Here is a 16,241-nt window from a genome sequence, read left to right as displayed (position 1 = left end):
TCTGCAATGTGTTGCTGCCTCCAAATATAAAGAAACAATGGCTTTTTGAAATCTATAACAGAGTGGAAATGCTGCAAGAAGGGAGAGGTTTTATCTTCTCTTCTAGACATTTTTATAGAGAGTGGACTAATGACTGATCAGTCCAACAGCTCAATGCATCTGTTAGCTCAGCAGTTTATACTTTACAGGCTGTGTTCACTGACTCTTACACCACCTGCAGTGCTTGCCTTGATTGGCCAGGAGGAATATAAATCAGCTGTCTGCTGATAAAACCACTGAAGACAGACAGTAAGAGAAAGGGAAAGCTATCTGAAGGAGTTATACAACTACATATCTGAAAGCCATCTTTGCTCATTTAGAGGGAATTATCATGGGATGTACGCAGAGGGGGAGAGTGAGCGGCTCTGATTTATGCCTCTCAGACTTTAACAAAGCAGCTCATTTTCAGAGATGCTGAAGTTCAAAAGGGGAGAAATTAAAACACGATTTAGTCAGTGTTACCAGTGAAAGGGAAAATGGGGGTAGAAAGATGCCAATCAGAAAGAAATGGGATGGTATTCCCCAGTTTCCACGGTAACGGTGAAATTTTTCTATCATTTTTTTATGGACTCGTATTTTACCTGAGACATTCTCCTTACTTGCATGGTGGGAAATTGTGCACATAAATACTCTGTCCTCTTTTAGTGTTTGTGTGTGTGTGTGTGTGTGTGTGTGTGTGTGTGTGTGTGTGTGTGTGTGTGTGTGTGTGTGTGTGTGTGTGTGTGTGTGTGTGTGTGTGTGTGTGTGTGTGTGTGTGTGTGATTGTGTGTGTGTGTGTTTCACAGTCTGATGCATAATGCAGAAGTGGAGCAGTTCAACTCCACATGGGGGTCTTTAGGGTTCATTAGTTTAGGTTCCCTTCTGAGCTAAAGAGAAACAGAAACACACAAACACACATGCATACACATCATACACAAACCACATTCACCACATCAGGGATGGCTAATTCCACATAAGCCCAAATGAGAGAGATTGCAGTACACCCAAGAAATATTGCTAAAGGAAATTATAACAGGCTCCAATCAGAGCGATATGTTTAAGGATTCTAATAATACAATATCCCACTGAGCCCAAAGCCTCTTAACAGTTACACTATGGGTCACATTTGCTTCATCTACAGAGCTTTGTTTTATCACTTTATTCCACAGCATTGAGCCTGAATGAAGCACCCTTGCTGTTCAAACAAACACTGAAGACTAATGAAAGACATTAGTGCAATCGGTCGCATTGCAGCTCATTCGGATCAGCCACATGTCGAAATGCAAAGAAAATTGGATTCCGAATCCTCGTGCATTCCTCTAATTATTCGTACGTACCCATCAGATCAGGCCTCCAGTGGAGGAGAATAGGAAAACACAATGATACTTATTGAGTTTTGTGTTGGTTGGGTAATGTAGTGTTTCTGATTACATTCTGGCTAGTGTTGGGTGGCATAGTGCTCTTGATTAAGTTTAGGGTTTATTATGAGGCTTCTGCTCTTTTATTGCCCTAGTCTTTGGGGAACAGGACAGCTGTCAAATCAAAGGGCCTAATGGTTTTCGCTTGGGTTTTATCTTTCCCACCTGCTGGGGAACAGCACTTGCTCTATTAAAGATGTGACACCTTAGTTATAACATACACTACATTAAAAATACACCCAAAACATACCCTTTCTTAACTATTTAATGGCTGTAAATTTATGATTTGTGTTGCGGTGAGGTTGTTTGGTTTGTTGGTCATATGGTATATGAAAGTTATAGGCAAACCCAGACAGAATCTAAAGACAGCGCAGTGGGCCTGCTTATAGGATAATATACACAACTGTTCAAAAGTTTGGGGACGCTCACCAAGGCTGCATTTATTTGATCAAAAAAGCAGTAAAAATGGTAATATTGTGAAATATTATTACAATTTAAAATAGCTGTTTTCTGTTTAACTATTTTAAAATAAAATGTATTCCTGTGATGGCAAAGCTGAATTTTCAGCAGTAATTACTCCAGGCTTCAGTGTCACATGATCCTTCAGATCATTATAATATGCTGATTTGATGCTCAAAAACTTTTCTAATTATCATCAATGTTTATGTATCAGAAGTTCTGCTTATTTTTGCATAAACCATGATGCTTTTTCATGATTTTTTGATGAATATAAAAGTTTAAAAGAACAGCATTTATTTTAAATTGAAATCTTTTGCAACAAATATTTTTTTATAGTCACTTTTGATTAATTCAATGTATACTTGTGAAATAAAAGTATTTCTTTCTTTCCTTCTGACCCCAAAAGTTTGAACTGTGGTGTATTATAAACACTTCAGAGGATATTACTTTAGGTTGAAATGACTTTGCATATAGGCATCTTAAACTTTTATGATTTTCATTTCAGCATATAAATCCAGATGTTAATCAGTGCGTCAGGCTCCTCAGGGTGCTTTGCAGTGTGGAAATAGTCTGCCAAGCAATTATTACATTTAAACCTATAATTTCTTAGTCTGTTGCAGGGTAATATCAGTTATTTAATCAAATCTCTCAGACTTGAAAAAACTGGTTCAAGATGACAGCACAAATTTAGAAAGAAGTGGGAGGCCTGAGTGACATGTTACACGAGAGGTGCAATTATATGAAATAGACAAGTCAGAAGTGTTTCAGTTTCTTTTACGTTAAGTCCTAGATCCTTCTGGAAATGTTATGAGTTTTTATTTTCTTCTCTGTTTGTTGCAAAGCCCAGTTTTTAAGCTAGTACTGTCCTTTATTTGGTAGCCAACCACACTCCCACAATTTTACATCATTTAGATTACACTGGGAATTAATTAGTTACTTAGGCGACAATCCAAAAGAGTAGCTGTATTGATTTTACAGCCTGGTATATATCATATTTATTTCTCATTTTCCTAAAGGAATAACCATACGTAGATCTTGCATAACCCTTCAGTTGCAGAATAAACCATGGCTTTTATTAAATGAGGGTCAAAGCTTTTAAAGCAGTTAAACTTTGCATGCATTTTAAACACAAGACATTGCCATTATTATCCCCACAGACTCACAGTTTTCATTATGTAAAACTTTGCATGCATTTTAAACACAAGACATTGCCATTATTATCCCCACAGACTCACAGTTTTCATTATGTATCCAGACTATTGGAAACTAATCTGCCCCTTTGTCTCTGTCTCTATCTCTCTCTTTCCCTTTCTTCAGTCTCTCTACCTGATCCGCCAGGAGATGAAAGTTTCCCAGAAGCAGCTGGGAGACTTCTGCGAGGCCCTGAAACAATACCTGAAGAATGTGTCTGCTCAGAGAGACTGTTTCCAGTGAGTTGAGTTCATGTGTTTGTCTTAAGTTTGACCTTCTAGTGAGTATTTTTTTAAGTCCCTCCTTATGTCTCAATGCATCATATTAAATCCAACCATGCAAGATGGTACAAAAGTATTCTGTGCTTTTTTGTAATGTCAGACTGAAGTGTTTTCAGTCTGAGGAAATGGTGCATGTATGTTCTGCTGTATATAAGGCAAGGCAAATTTGATTTACAGAGCACAAGTTTAACACAACCGTAGTCGATCCAAAGTGCTTTACAATAAAAATCAATCAGAATTCAAAATAGGGAAAAAATGTTTCATACATGTCAAAATTTCTGCTGCAGGGTAGCAAAAACTATACCACTATGCATTTCTTACAGAATGAACCTGTGCATCTCTCATAAACGCATGTCTCAACATTGTGTATTTATCCCTGATGTGTTGAAATATGACACTGTATCGTTTAGTCTCCTGTAGATAAAGATGGCAGGCGAGCAGAGGGGAGTGTTGTTATTCTAGTTCATGAATAAATGATGAAACTGGCTAAACAATTGCTATTTTTTCTGCAGAATTATTACACAGTGCTTACAAAGCCCTAAAAGATCAAAATGTAGTCCTGAAATGTTTTATAATCAGTAGGTTATCGAGTTGTGTTCCCTGGTTAAACCTAGATAAGCTACCATTCAAAGGGGTCAGTAAGATTTAGTTTATTTTATTTTTAAGAAATTAATACTTTCATTTTTCAGCAAGTATGCAATAAACTGATCTAAAGGGACAGTAAAGGCTTATGCATTGAATCCTGATAATCCAGGGGGAAAAAAATTACACACATTAAAACAAGTCTTACTGACCCCAAACTTTTAAACGGTAGTTACTTCATTTTGATATTTTTGGTCAGGCCATGACAGAGCATTTTTTCAACCACACAGGATGAAATATTAATGTAAGAGCAGTAAGTAAAATAGGTCTTTTGTAGTGTTTCTCAAGGAAGCTCCCCGTGTCTGTTCTCTGAGAGAGGGCTTTGTGTGGCAGCATTTTGTACTACCGTCATGATTCACATCAGACTAGTGAATAATTGATCAGTGAGAACATCTGCAAGCTTCTGCAAAGACCCAGTTGCTGCTGAACTGTCATCTCTGTAGCCTCCCTTTTATCTGCCTTCTTTCTTTCAACTTTCCTCCTCTCTATTACTCTGTTATCATGTTCTGTTTGAGAAATATTTAGTTTCCTTTTTTTGAGGATGCTGAAGTCAGTTGAACAGTGATTGAAATTCTGTTTCATTTTTTTACAACCGCTCATTTCATTTAAACAAACTCTTATAATTCAATAACACCTAGACAAACCAATATTGAACCTATTTACTGTCTTAACACACTTTCTGTGAAAGATTCATTGGAGCATCTATAGCTCACATTTAGTCTGCGTTCTGGTATGTAACGCTCACTTTTCACCAACCAAATCATTCTTGTCCTATATTTGTTCTTATTGAATATCTTGTTTCTATCTTAAATACATCAAATTACAGATGTAGAATGGATAGCAAAAGCAATTAACATTGACTTTAAGCAGCTACAGCTGCTGGAGACATGACCTGGCAGGTTCTCTAACATGTAGGCGACCTTAGATTAAGTAAAGCTTGAATCATTTCCCCATCCAGAAAGCATTTTAAAAAAGCTACTAGCTGCAGTTTTGCTGCCTCTAGTGAGAGTTTGAGGAGTGTGTGGGGATTGTCTGAACTGGCTGATGTTTAGACTTCTGTTGATTTATTGAGCTAATGCTAATCATTGCTATAGCTGCAGCCCTTTAGGCAATAAAAAAGCAGAGCAGGAATTGTGAGGAGGTACTGCCATCAAGTGGAGGGTCATACAGTACATTGGATAATTATTGTTCTGTCTATATTTTCTACATGATTTTTAAATAGATTTTTTTCTGTGTTTTCTATCAGCCTGCTGAATCTTTGTTCATGAAAATTTTGAAAGAGTGTAGGGTGTTTTTTCACTTTTGTTCTTCTGTTCATCTCTGTCCAGTGTGACAGCTGTGCGGCTGCCTGACGGCCTTTCCTTTGTGGTGTATGAGTTCTGGGACGGAGAGGAGGAATGGAAGAGGTACAGTAAAACACCTTTCCTTTTCTGTGTTGTGGCTAGAAGGGATACAGCTCCGGCCAGGAGTGATGCTAGTCTTGCAAAATCTAGTTCGCTAGTTGTCTTCTTCACTGTCTGTTTAATGTTTTCCTGGCCATCCGGCAAGATTTTAAGATATTTTGGTTAACAGGACTTTGCCACAATTTAGGCTGATTAGTTTGCTACATGTCTTCTTTTATGTCCATTTATTTTTTTTCACGGTTTTCTTTCACTTTCTACCCGTCCATCTAGCGAGATTTTGTCACTTCCGGCCGTAGCCTGACCGTTATTTCTCTAAACTCTGCTCATCTTGATTGCTGTTAGCACCTGAATTATCTTCAGACTAAACATGAAAACAAACTTTTACTTTGAAGTTCGGTTCATTTTCGTTCAAGTGCAAAATGTGTTTTATATAGTTTCAGTTGGTATAATAGTTTCAATACATTAACAATATATTATTGCTGCGACTGTGCATCTGAAGAAATTAGAGGGCTGTTTTGTTTTGCTCCTTTTCTAACCTTCTCTGCTTCTCTCTCAGGCACCATCAGACTGCAGCTTGCAAGGCTTTCCAGCATGTGAAAGTGGATACCCTGTGCCAGCCCGAGGCTGTGTCCGCTGTCGCTGTGCCTGGTGCGTTCCACTCCTGCCAGCTGTAGGGGCTGCTTTGGGCATTGGTGCCAAACCAGCCTTTGATGCTACTTTTCTGTGTCTTGTGTAGTCTGTGGGGTGATGTCCTTACGTTTCACAGCCATTATGTATTCCTACCTGCCCTACAGGATTACTCTCATTTTCAGCATGCCTGTCCTCTGACATTCTCTGCATTAATACCTTTGATGTTCAAACTCTCTCAAGCTTATTTCAGCTGTATGTCAGGAGACAGCTTGTGCAAAACATACAATGTAATTGTCCTGCATAGTTATAAATAGGAGTGGCTGATAACACCAACTCTCACTTTCTCTCTATAGATAGATAGATTGATAGATGGCTAGATAGATATATAGATAAGATACATAAAATAAAAACAATATATATATATGTATATGTGTATATGTGTATATACAGTACAGACCAAAAGTTTGGAAACATTACTATTTTTAATATTTTTGAAAGAAGTTTCTTCTGCTCATCAAGCCTGCATTTATTTGATCAAAAATACAGAAAAAAAACAAGTAATATTGTGAAATATTATTACAACTTAAAATAATAGTTTTCTATTTGAATATACTTTAAAAAAATAATTTATTCCTGTGATGCAAAGCTGAATTTTCACATGTAACATCCAGTCTATCACATGATCATTTTATGAGTGTTGGAAAAAGTTCTGCTCTGCTGTCTAATATATTTGATGAATAAAGGTTAAAAAGAACTGCATTTATTCAAAATATAAAAAAATTCTAATAATATATATTCTAATAATATATTTTCTTTACTATCACTTTTTATCAATTTAACACATCCTTGCTGAATAAAAGTATTGATTTTATTTAAAAAAAAGAAAGAAAAAATAATTACTGACCCCAAATTACTGACCAGTAGTGTATATTGTTATTACAAAATATTTATATTTTTAAAAAACTTAGCTTCTTTTTTTTTTTTTTTTTTACTTTTTTATTCATCAAAGTATCCTAAAATAGTATCACATGTTCTGAAAAAAATATTAAGCAGCAGAACTGTTTCCAACTTTGATAAAGAATCATCATATTAGAATGATTTCTAAAGGATCATGTGATAATGACCCTAAAAATTCATCATTTAAAAACATAAATAAAATATATAACATTTTATTCAATAATTAAAACACAGGAGTGGGCTGTATAGTACAAAAAATGTAACGGAATATATGTGTTTTTTATGTTATTTATAATTATATATTTAATTTATAACATTTTATTCAATATATAACATTAAAACTGTTCAAAATATCTCATATTGAAGATTCTCTTAATTTATTAAATCTATATTAATAATTACTTGAATCATTATCAATAATCAACATTAAAAAATACCCTAATACAAAACGATACTCCATGTCAAACTGTTACAATATGAGGAAAAAGTCTGATATTTTTTTCTCGTAAAAGACTTCTCCATCACACATTCCGATACTCCATGTCATAATGAAAACACTTCATCTTAATCATTCTTTGGATGTGAAGTGATATCAACAGCCTTGTGGTGTCATTTTGCATAACCACGACAAACCATTTGTCTAATGTCGGTTGACATATTTGTATAAAGACAGAAAGTTGAGGCATTAAACATCTGTTGTAAACTCTTGTTTCTCGTTAATAATGACACTGACACTGTCTCTCTCTTTCTAGCCGCCTGGTGCAGCTTGAACAGGGACTGAGAAGCGAGCCGGTCTGCGTGTGGAACGTTCCCACCTTATGGCTGAAAACCTTCTCTTCTTCTCCTCTTCCTCTCTCTCTATCCCTCTGTCACAGTCCCTGCTATCTTAACTACCCCCTTTTCTCTCTGCGCTCTCCCCACTCTGTCTCCTCCTCTTTTGTAATTACTTGTTTACACAGTATCCATTTGATATTGAGCCAAATGTAGTGTCGGCTGCAGACGCTGGACACAGTATCGTTTCCCTCTTCACCCTTCACTGCAACATACAGAAACAGCATTAAAACTCCCCAGAGCATTTGGGAACCTCACCTGGTTGATTCACATTGGCATTTGAAATATCATCTTGCATAAACAGTCTCTTCTAACTAAATGAGACTGATTAATATTTCATCCCCATTCAAACATGCATCCGCTGCTTTGCAAACAGTTCCCTGTGGTACAACTTCTAAGAAGACAAAAACTGTGCAGCAAAGTGTTTCTACAGCCATCCATGGACAATAGCATTTCTGTAATGGTCATTTGATACTAGCTATAGGTTGGTGTTATAAGTGCTTTGAACTGTATCTTCATGACACATTTGTGTAATGCACATGTAGCGAGACTGGTACTTTTGTCAAAACATGAGAATGACGCATTCTGCCAGTCCAAGGGCCTACATTTACAACCCACCAAATAAACATCTGGTCCAAAAGCACAATGTACCTGAAGTATAGATGAAATGCTTATGTAAATGAGATTTGCTGACAGAGAGGAGATAATATCCTGAGTAATAACAGAATTATATTGAATATTTTATGTTGATCATTTTTTGAAGATAATATATTGATCTAGGAAGAGTGCATAGAGTTACAGAGTGGCATTAAATTATTCCATCAGTTTTATTGCTTCTCTATAATTGACCATTTGGCATCAAATCATGTCATTTCTCAGCAAAAGCAAAAAGGATTTTTCAAAGTAGGTCAGACTTTCACATCTCACATTTGTTGATCAGTAACTCAAAGGCTGTTTTATTTGTGTGAATTTCTGGTTGGCTCAATGTGTAAACAACTCAAAACCAACACGGCCCAAACTGCAGTGTTCCTTTCCATTTGCTTTCCCACCAATCCTGCCTTCTGTTTGGTTTGTTTATCCCTCACAGTGAGTGCATGTTACAAATGAATGTCCAGTAAATGATTTGCCGTAGAATTTAGCTATGCTACTTTAAATGGATTTTGTGCATTTCTTATTTTCTTTTATATTACTCCAGGAACGGAACAAAACAAAACTCTATATATACGAAATGAATAAAACTTACGATATGAGCAGACAATTTTAATGGCATTGTTTGATGAAATACTACTTCTTATACCCATGTATGTTTCCGTATACTGGCTTTCTCTCTTATAAGTGAGTGTAGAGATTTATTGCAGGGATGCAAAGTATTATATTCGTCTGAAATTTGTTAAAATTCTAGATTATGTAGAGTGCTGCTATTCAATAAAGTACTGAAAAAGGATCTGTCATTGCATTCTCAGCATTTTTTTCAGTCATTGGGTGTCAAAATGAATTTAGATGAATGAATATTTTTGCATTGTCACATTCAATTATTCAAAGACAATATTTATAAAAATGTATTTATTAATTTACAAATTCACTTAGGTGTACAAAAATGTTTCCAATGAAATCTAAACAATAGTCTAAATATAAAGGGTAGTTCACCCAAAAATGAAAATTACTCACCCTCATGTCGGTCCAAACCCGTAAGATCTTCGTTCATCTTCAGAACACAAATTAAGATATTTTTGATGAAATCCGAGAGCCTTCTGATCCTCCATAGACAGCAACACAACTACCGCGTTCAAGGCCCAGAAAGGTAGTAAGGATATCATTAAAATAGCCCATGTGACATCAGTGGTTCAACCTTAATTTTATGAAGCTGCGATGATACTTTTGTGGTGAATAAAGTTATTTTTGTTTTCTTTCCGCACAAAAAGTATTCTCATAGCCTCATAACAATATGGTTGAACCACTGATGTCACATGGACTATTTTAATGATGTCCTTACTATGTTTCTGGGCCTTGAACGTGTCAGTTGTGTTGCTGTCTATGCAGGGTCAGAAAGCTCTTGGATTTCATAAAAAAAAAAATTGTGTTCTGAAGATGAACCATTATGGGTTTGTAATGACAAGAGGGTGAGTAAATTACAGAATTTTCATTTTTGGGTGAACTATCCCATTAACTATAAGAAAGCTCACATCTATCCCAACATGAAATTGGCCATTAAAATGGTAGAACATTGCATGACAATATATAAATAGTTCAGATTTACATGACATGTTTGTCTGAGGTATTTCACACAAAGCTGGTTGTACATTTGTACAACGATCTCCATTTTTAAGGAATTATTCCATAAATGCAATGTCTAAAATTATGCCAAACCATACAAATAAAAGTCATGGTGTTAAATTTCACTTAAGAGTTGCATGATCGCAATAGAAGTGCTCTGGCCAAAAATATAAGTACCACAGAAAAGTGTGATCATTCCCCACGTGATCAGAAGATATCTGGAGGAAAATGCACAAAAAAAAGGTTATTGTACATGCAATAGAATAAGCATGAATTCCATTAAACATACAGGATACTAAAGAACTACAATGTTTATACCCCACTTCACTCACCTCACTGTAAGAGAAACTGACTCTGACTGCACCACAAATATTAGGCAAAGTCCTAATAAAAATAATAAAAAAAATTATAAATATACACATCATGCTACAAAGAAAAGCATTAAAAGATTCACATTATGTTAAAATGCACAGACATTGTGTTGTGAGAATCAAGCTGAAACCATTATTCTTATTTAAATTGGTCATATAATGGGAATTAGTTTTTTTATAAATATAAAAATACACGATCCCCTTTACAAATGTCAGTATTCATTTTTCAGTTAATAAATTATGACATATACATGAACTAAGTATTCATTTCAACACACATCATGTAGCCTTGTAAAATACATCAACAGAAGACACGCACAATTACCTGGAAATATAAAGATGAAGAAAGCACCGATTCCTCCGACAACACCGATCACTTTGCTAATGTCTGGAACAAACACTGCGATGAGAAGAGTGATTGTGACCCAGGCTGTGGTCAAGGCAACACGCATCCGGCTCTCATAAGACCCTGTCACAGCTGTGTGTTTGTGTCGTCGCCGCAGCAGCGGATCCTGAATCACAGATCTACAGACATGTCAATTAATCTATTTACTGTATGTGCAAGAAACTATTCTCCTAATAGCCATAAGACACAGTTTGCTGCATACCTTCCAAGCAAGACAATGATGGGGTAGATGGTAATGATTGAGATTCCAAACAGCAGCCTGGCAATGATCATGGACACATCACCCCCGCTGTACGACATCAGAATATCAGGAGTTACGTTCTTCCCAAACGTCAGATACCCAAAGACTCCTACAAAATAGTCCTTGTTAACAGATCATCTGTTCAATATGCTCATTATTAAACAAAGACATTACACTTTATTTTGTACCTTTTAGACATTTTACTAACTATAAGTAACTTAGTGCAGCTTCATGTCAACCAACTCTTTTTAATTTGCAACTACTTGTCAACTAACTCTCATTAGAGTATCAGTAAACTGTTAGGGTTAGGGTTAGTAGAATGAGTTGACATGTACCTGCAGTTACTTATAGTCAGGAGAATGTGTGTTGGGGAGCATCAAAATAAAGCTTAAGCAGATATTAAGCAGACAGTCTAATAATACTTTAAGGACTGCTTTTTGATATGTAGTTACTTATAGTTAGTAAAATGTTTAAAGTGGACTATCAAAATAGAGTGTTACCAAAAAATATATGTTTAATCAACCTTTACACTCTCCTTAATAAAAAAAAAAAAGTTATCTAGTATAAGCCAAGAGGACTGATGTCAATATATATATAACCCAAGTTTCAATTAAACCATAAACCTTCAAATCTGGCACACCAACCAGTTCAATACAATGTGAACACAAAGAAAAAAAAAATCTCCCCATTAAATTCACTTAAATACGCATGAGTTCAGTTACTTTAAAGAGGATTCAAATGTGTGTATATAAACTATTGTTCAGAGGTTTGCTGTTGGTAAGATTTTAGGTATTTGAAAGTCTATAATGCTCACCTGCAATTATTTGATAAAAAATATAGTAAAAACTGCAATGTTGAGAAATATTATAATAATTTTAAATAACTTTTCTTTCTTTTCTTTTTATTTTACTTTGTTTGAAAATGTCATTTATTCCTGTGATGGAAAACCTAAATTTTCAGCAGCCATTATTCCATTGTTTTGTCACATGATTCTTCAGTTATCATTCTAATATGCTGATTTGGTGCTCAAGAAAAAAATCTCATATACAGTTGTGCTGCTATTTTGTGTTTGTAAACATTATATTTTTTCAAGATGCTTTAAATATAAAGTTCAAAAGCATTTATTTTAAATAGAATTGTTTGTCTTTACTCTCACTTTTAATTAATGCATTAATTACTAAAAAAAACTTAAAAATTAAAAAAAAAGTAATATTATATATATATATATATATATATATATATATATATATATATATATATATATATATATATATATATATGAAATGAACAAATTAAAATGGTTGTTAAAAGTAGTTTCTAAAATTCTGCATTCACAACACAATTTTGTTAATGTACATGAAGCATGATTCCATATGAAGTTTCGGTAAATATACTGTAATTACTGACCAGTGAGAGAGTAGATGATGAGACAGATGAACATGGACACCACAGAGATGAAGACCCAGTGGGACAACTTCCTGTTCTCCATACTACTGTAGACAGCAATGCAGGCCTCATGGCACTGAAACAGATACAGTATATCAGCACAAGCACAGCTGTGTTCAAACATCTGATCTCCAGTGCACATTGCCTACACCAAAAAAAGCTTTTCTTGTAATCACTAACTTTCTGCACTAGCCCATTTCTCACCGATTCCCTTGCTGCACAGCTCTTTTCATATCTCCATTTCCCTCTTCTCTCCATTCCCGCCTCGTAATCAATCAGCCTTGGGCAGCGGACACAGAGTAATTCAGCTCTCTTCTGCCATGCCCATGGACTTTTATTACATTTTTGACAATCCCCTGGCATTAACAAATAAAACCCACCTCAAAGATGCACCATTTTTCACGCTTTGCATTTGACCTGACCTTACATATTAAAGCAAAAGCAAAAACAATTTGGCTTCCCCTCATTTGTGGACCAGAGTGATGATATTCAATAAAAGAATCTCTCTTTTTCCTCAAATGCGACATGGCAGTATGTTGAATAAAAGCATGAAAACTCACCTGAAAGCCAAAACAAATAGTCGGGACGACGCTGAACATCGAAGCCCATGAGCTTACTCTAAATAATAATAAAAATAATCATAATTAAGCAGGCACCTTCACAGATAAAAGTTCTGTGACATTTTGTTTTCTGTTAAATGAGCAAATTACATTCACAACAACATTCGTTCAGCCTGACAGTAAGTTTTATTTAGGCACAGCAAGAGGAAAAGATGGTTCTGAAGATGCTGGGAACAATTTGTGATGAAATTTGAAAGCTCTGTCACTCCAAACTCACCCACTGCAAAAAAGAGAAAAAATAATCACATCAACGACCCTCCTCTTGTACTACACAACAATGACTACAACAATAAAATACGCAGCAAAAAAACCTACAACAACAATCAAAAAAAAATAAAAGACACAAACTAATGATGAGAAAATAAATGCTGCCGACATTAAACATATGATCTTGATGATGTGTGGGGAAGAAAGCTTTGCTTATTAGTCAGAGGAGAGTCATTTTAAAGCTATTCAAAATGCTGTGCGCTGCCACAGCAACTGAGCATAAAAGTCCTAATGAAAAACAGAAGCAATAACAGCGCTTCATAAAATTCATGAAAGCACTATCGCAGTCTTTTTACTCTCTCCACCTAAACAGGCTTTCCACAGTTTCGAACAATCACATCCAAAAACCATTCTGACAAGTCTCAAAAGAGCACACATTTCACTAAAAAGAACCAATTTAAAATCATTCGCTCACAAATGGGACATCAGTGTGACTTGAGCAGAACATAGCTAGAAAAATTACCATTACCATTACCATTATTTCAAAGGTTTCAACAACTTCCATGGCTTTTTCAGGCCTGGAAGACACAATAACCTTCATAAGACAAACCTGGTTCACCATCTTAACTGAACCAGGGTTAGCCTATTTATGTATTATTTATATACTATTACAATTATTAATATTTTAAATTAGCTTTTATTTATACCTTATACTTATATATATATATATATATATATATATATATATATATATAATTAATTTAAAGTTTTAGTAATTGTTATGTGCTTTTGTCATTGTAATTAATTTTTTATTTCAGTTTTAGTAACTTTAATACCTAAACTTATGTCACTTATTTTCTCATTTTTAAGATTTTCATGTAATATTTATATTTTTCCAGCTTTATTTTAATGACCAAAAAATACTAAAAGTTTAAGTTAACAATAATAACACTGTTCTGAAGAATTTAGTCAAGAAAATAATCAAAAAAAAAAAAACCTGTCAGAATTCAGTTCCTCACCTGGTATACTTCTGTATGCTGATCTCCTTCGAGACAGAGAGAGGGAAAATGAAGAAGAGACACAGAAGAAACAGGGCAAATCTCTGATCTGTGTACCAGTAGTACGGCATCTCTGATTCTGGCAATCCTGTGATTAACTCATATATAGAGACACACACTGGGAGAAATGAATGGAGATGGATCAATGTGAGGATTATCTAATGGATGTCTACTTACAAAAACACAATATGAGCAATTAGTAATAAAAAAAGTGACATTAACGGCTTTACATTGCTTACATTTCTGAAGCTGGTCGGCAACTATGACCAGAAAAGCAACAGATATGAAGAAGAGGTTGAAGACATAGCATATCTCACAGAGGTTGCCTATGGCAGGACCGCACACATCTCTGACCACAGCCTGATATGTGTTTTGTCCACTGACTGAAGACGAATAGCCTAGGATGACAAGTCCACTGACCAGGAACACGAGAGAAATCTATGCAAGACAGAAATGTATCATATAATATCATGAACAGAATTAATGTAAGTGGAAATATGTTATTCAGACATTATGCATATACTTAACAAAATGTTCTCTCAAATGATAATTGGATTGGGTTTAATGGAAGATAATTATTTTAGTGTAGCCTACACAAGATCGATTTGGTAGAAGCCACAGTGAAGAAACCAGGTTAACAGAGCCATAAAATTTTTTAAACAATCAGTGTTTCATTGTAGCAAAGAGTTACTTGCCATTTCTACAATGACAGCAGAGTGAATTCCTCCAGCTTTCTCAAACGCCCAGGGAAAGATGAGAAGCCCAGCACCCAGCGAGGACTTCAGCATGATGAAAACCGCTCCTAACGAGCCCAACTTCTGTCCGTCTGTGTCCAGAGTGGGGTTTGTTAAAAAGCTGATGCTTTCTTTAGCCAGCTCCTCCATGTTCGTCCCTGTTTGGAGCTCTCTCTAAGGGAGCTCAAACTTTAGCTTAGGTGAATGAGGGGTGGGAGTTTGGTGTTTCAGGCCAATCAAATGCTCCTTCACGAATTGGAGAAATGAACCCAGTTTGATTCGTCAATTTAATGAAAAGCATTTGGGTTCAAACAGTACGACAATTTACAATGGCACTACATCAGTGTTGATCAGATTAAACATAATCCACTGATAATGCTGTTCATAATCATAACTGTAGGTAAAAATTGAAAATACTAAACAAGACCAGCTCAAAATAAAAAAAAATAAAAATACTAAACAAGACTGGACCAGACTGGAAGACCATCTTAAGCTGGTTTTTAAATTCACTCACAAATTAAGGTAAAAGACAAAAAAAAAAGATTCCAGAGCTATTAAATTCACACAAACTCCCACTAAATATTTTGAAATATCCAACAATTCCCCCCTCAGATGTTACATCAAATAGTACATCAAAAGACAAATTATGACACAAAGTATTGTGGAAAGATGAAAAATGTGCTCCAGGGGTGGGGATTTGGCACTGGTGCTACAGGCTCACTGTCACTCCTCTGGATCCCAAGTCTTGGCAGAGAAAATCACAAGCAAGGCTGGGAACTTTCTAGATATGAGGGACAAGTGGAACATGTGACCTCCTTTATGACAAGATTTGGGAAATCCACTTAAGCACAAATAACTGGTCAGGGTTAGTTCCCATGTTCTTCATGTCATTAACCTCTATCACGTTTCATCACCTGAAAGGGACTGGTGACATTTTCACAGGCCATTCTCCCCATTAAAAATGGATCAGGACCGAGATTTAGAGAGACTTCCAAGCCTCTATCACTTCTAATGGAATTAGTTGATTTCACACTGGCCTGAAGCAAAAGCTCAG

The 16,241-nt window shown here is 35.5% G+C and overlaps 2 protein-coding genes across 3 annotated transcripts in view; one reads left to right on the top strand and one right to left on the bottom strand.

The window, feature by feature from the left end:
• The window catches only part of LOC109109318 (N-terminal EF-hand calcium-binding protein 2), a 92,412-nt gene extending 83,138 nt beyond the window's left edge, over positions 1 to 9,274 (top strand). For both annotated transcript variants that reach the window (XM_042744054.1, XM_042744053.1), the window contains 4 exons: positions 3,213 to 3,325; positions 5,338 to 5,415; positions 5,969 to 6,060; positions 7,752 to 9,274. In XM_042744054.1, the coding sequence (XP_042599988.1) occupies positions 3,213 to 3,325; positions 5,338 to 5,415; positions 5,969 to 6,060; positions 7,752 to 7,780 (312 nt within the window). In that variant the 3' untranslated portion in view covers positions 7,781 to 9,274. The remainder of the gene's footprint in view (positions 1 to 3,212; positions 3,326 to 5,337; positions 5,416 to 5,968; positions 6,061 to 7,751) is intronic.
• Positions 9,275 to 9,938: 664 nt separating this feature from the next.
• slc38a8a (solute carrier family 38 member 8a) lies at positions 9,939 to 15,543 on the bottom strand. The gene is given in 10 exon segments (XM_042743661.1): positions 9,939 to 10,322; positions 10,437 to 10,488; positions 10,801 to 11,000; positions 11,084 to 11,231; positions 12,530 to 12,644; positions 13,129 to 13,186; positions 13,406 to 13,507; positions 14,415 to 14,571; positions 14,693 to 14,891; positions 15,149 to 15,543. Coding segments are annotated over 10 exon segments (1,323 nt in total). The 5' UTR covers positions 15,338 to 15,543; the 3' UTR covers positions 9,939 to 10,219.
• Between the last annotated feature and the right edge of the window lie 698 nt (positions 15,544 to 16,241).

The sequence above is a fragment of the Cyprinus carpio genome, chromosome B18 (assembly GCF_018340385.1).
Source record: "Cyprinus carpio isolate SPL01 chromosome B18, ASM1834038v1, whole genome shotgun sequence".
Taxonomy (NCBI): domain Eukaryota; kingdom Metazoa; phylum Chordata; class Actinopteri; order Cypriniformes; family Cyprinidae; genus Cyprinus; species Cyprinus carpio.
Note: the sequence above shows the minus strand (reverse complement) of the source record. Positions and strands in the feature narration are given on the sequence as shown.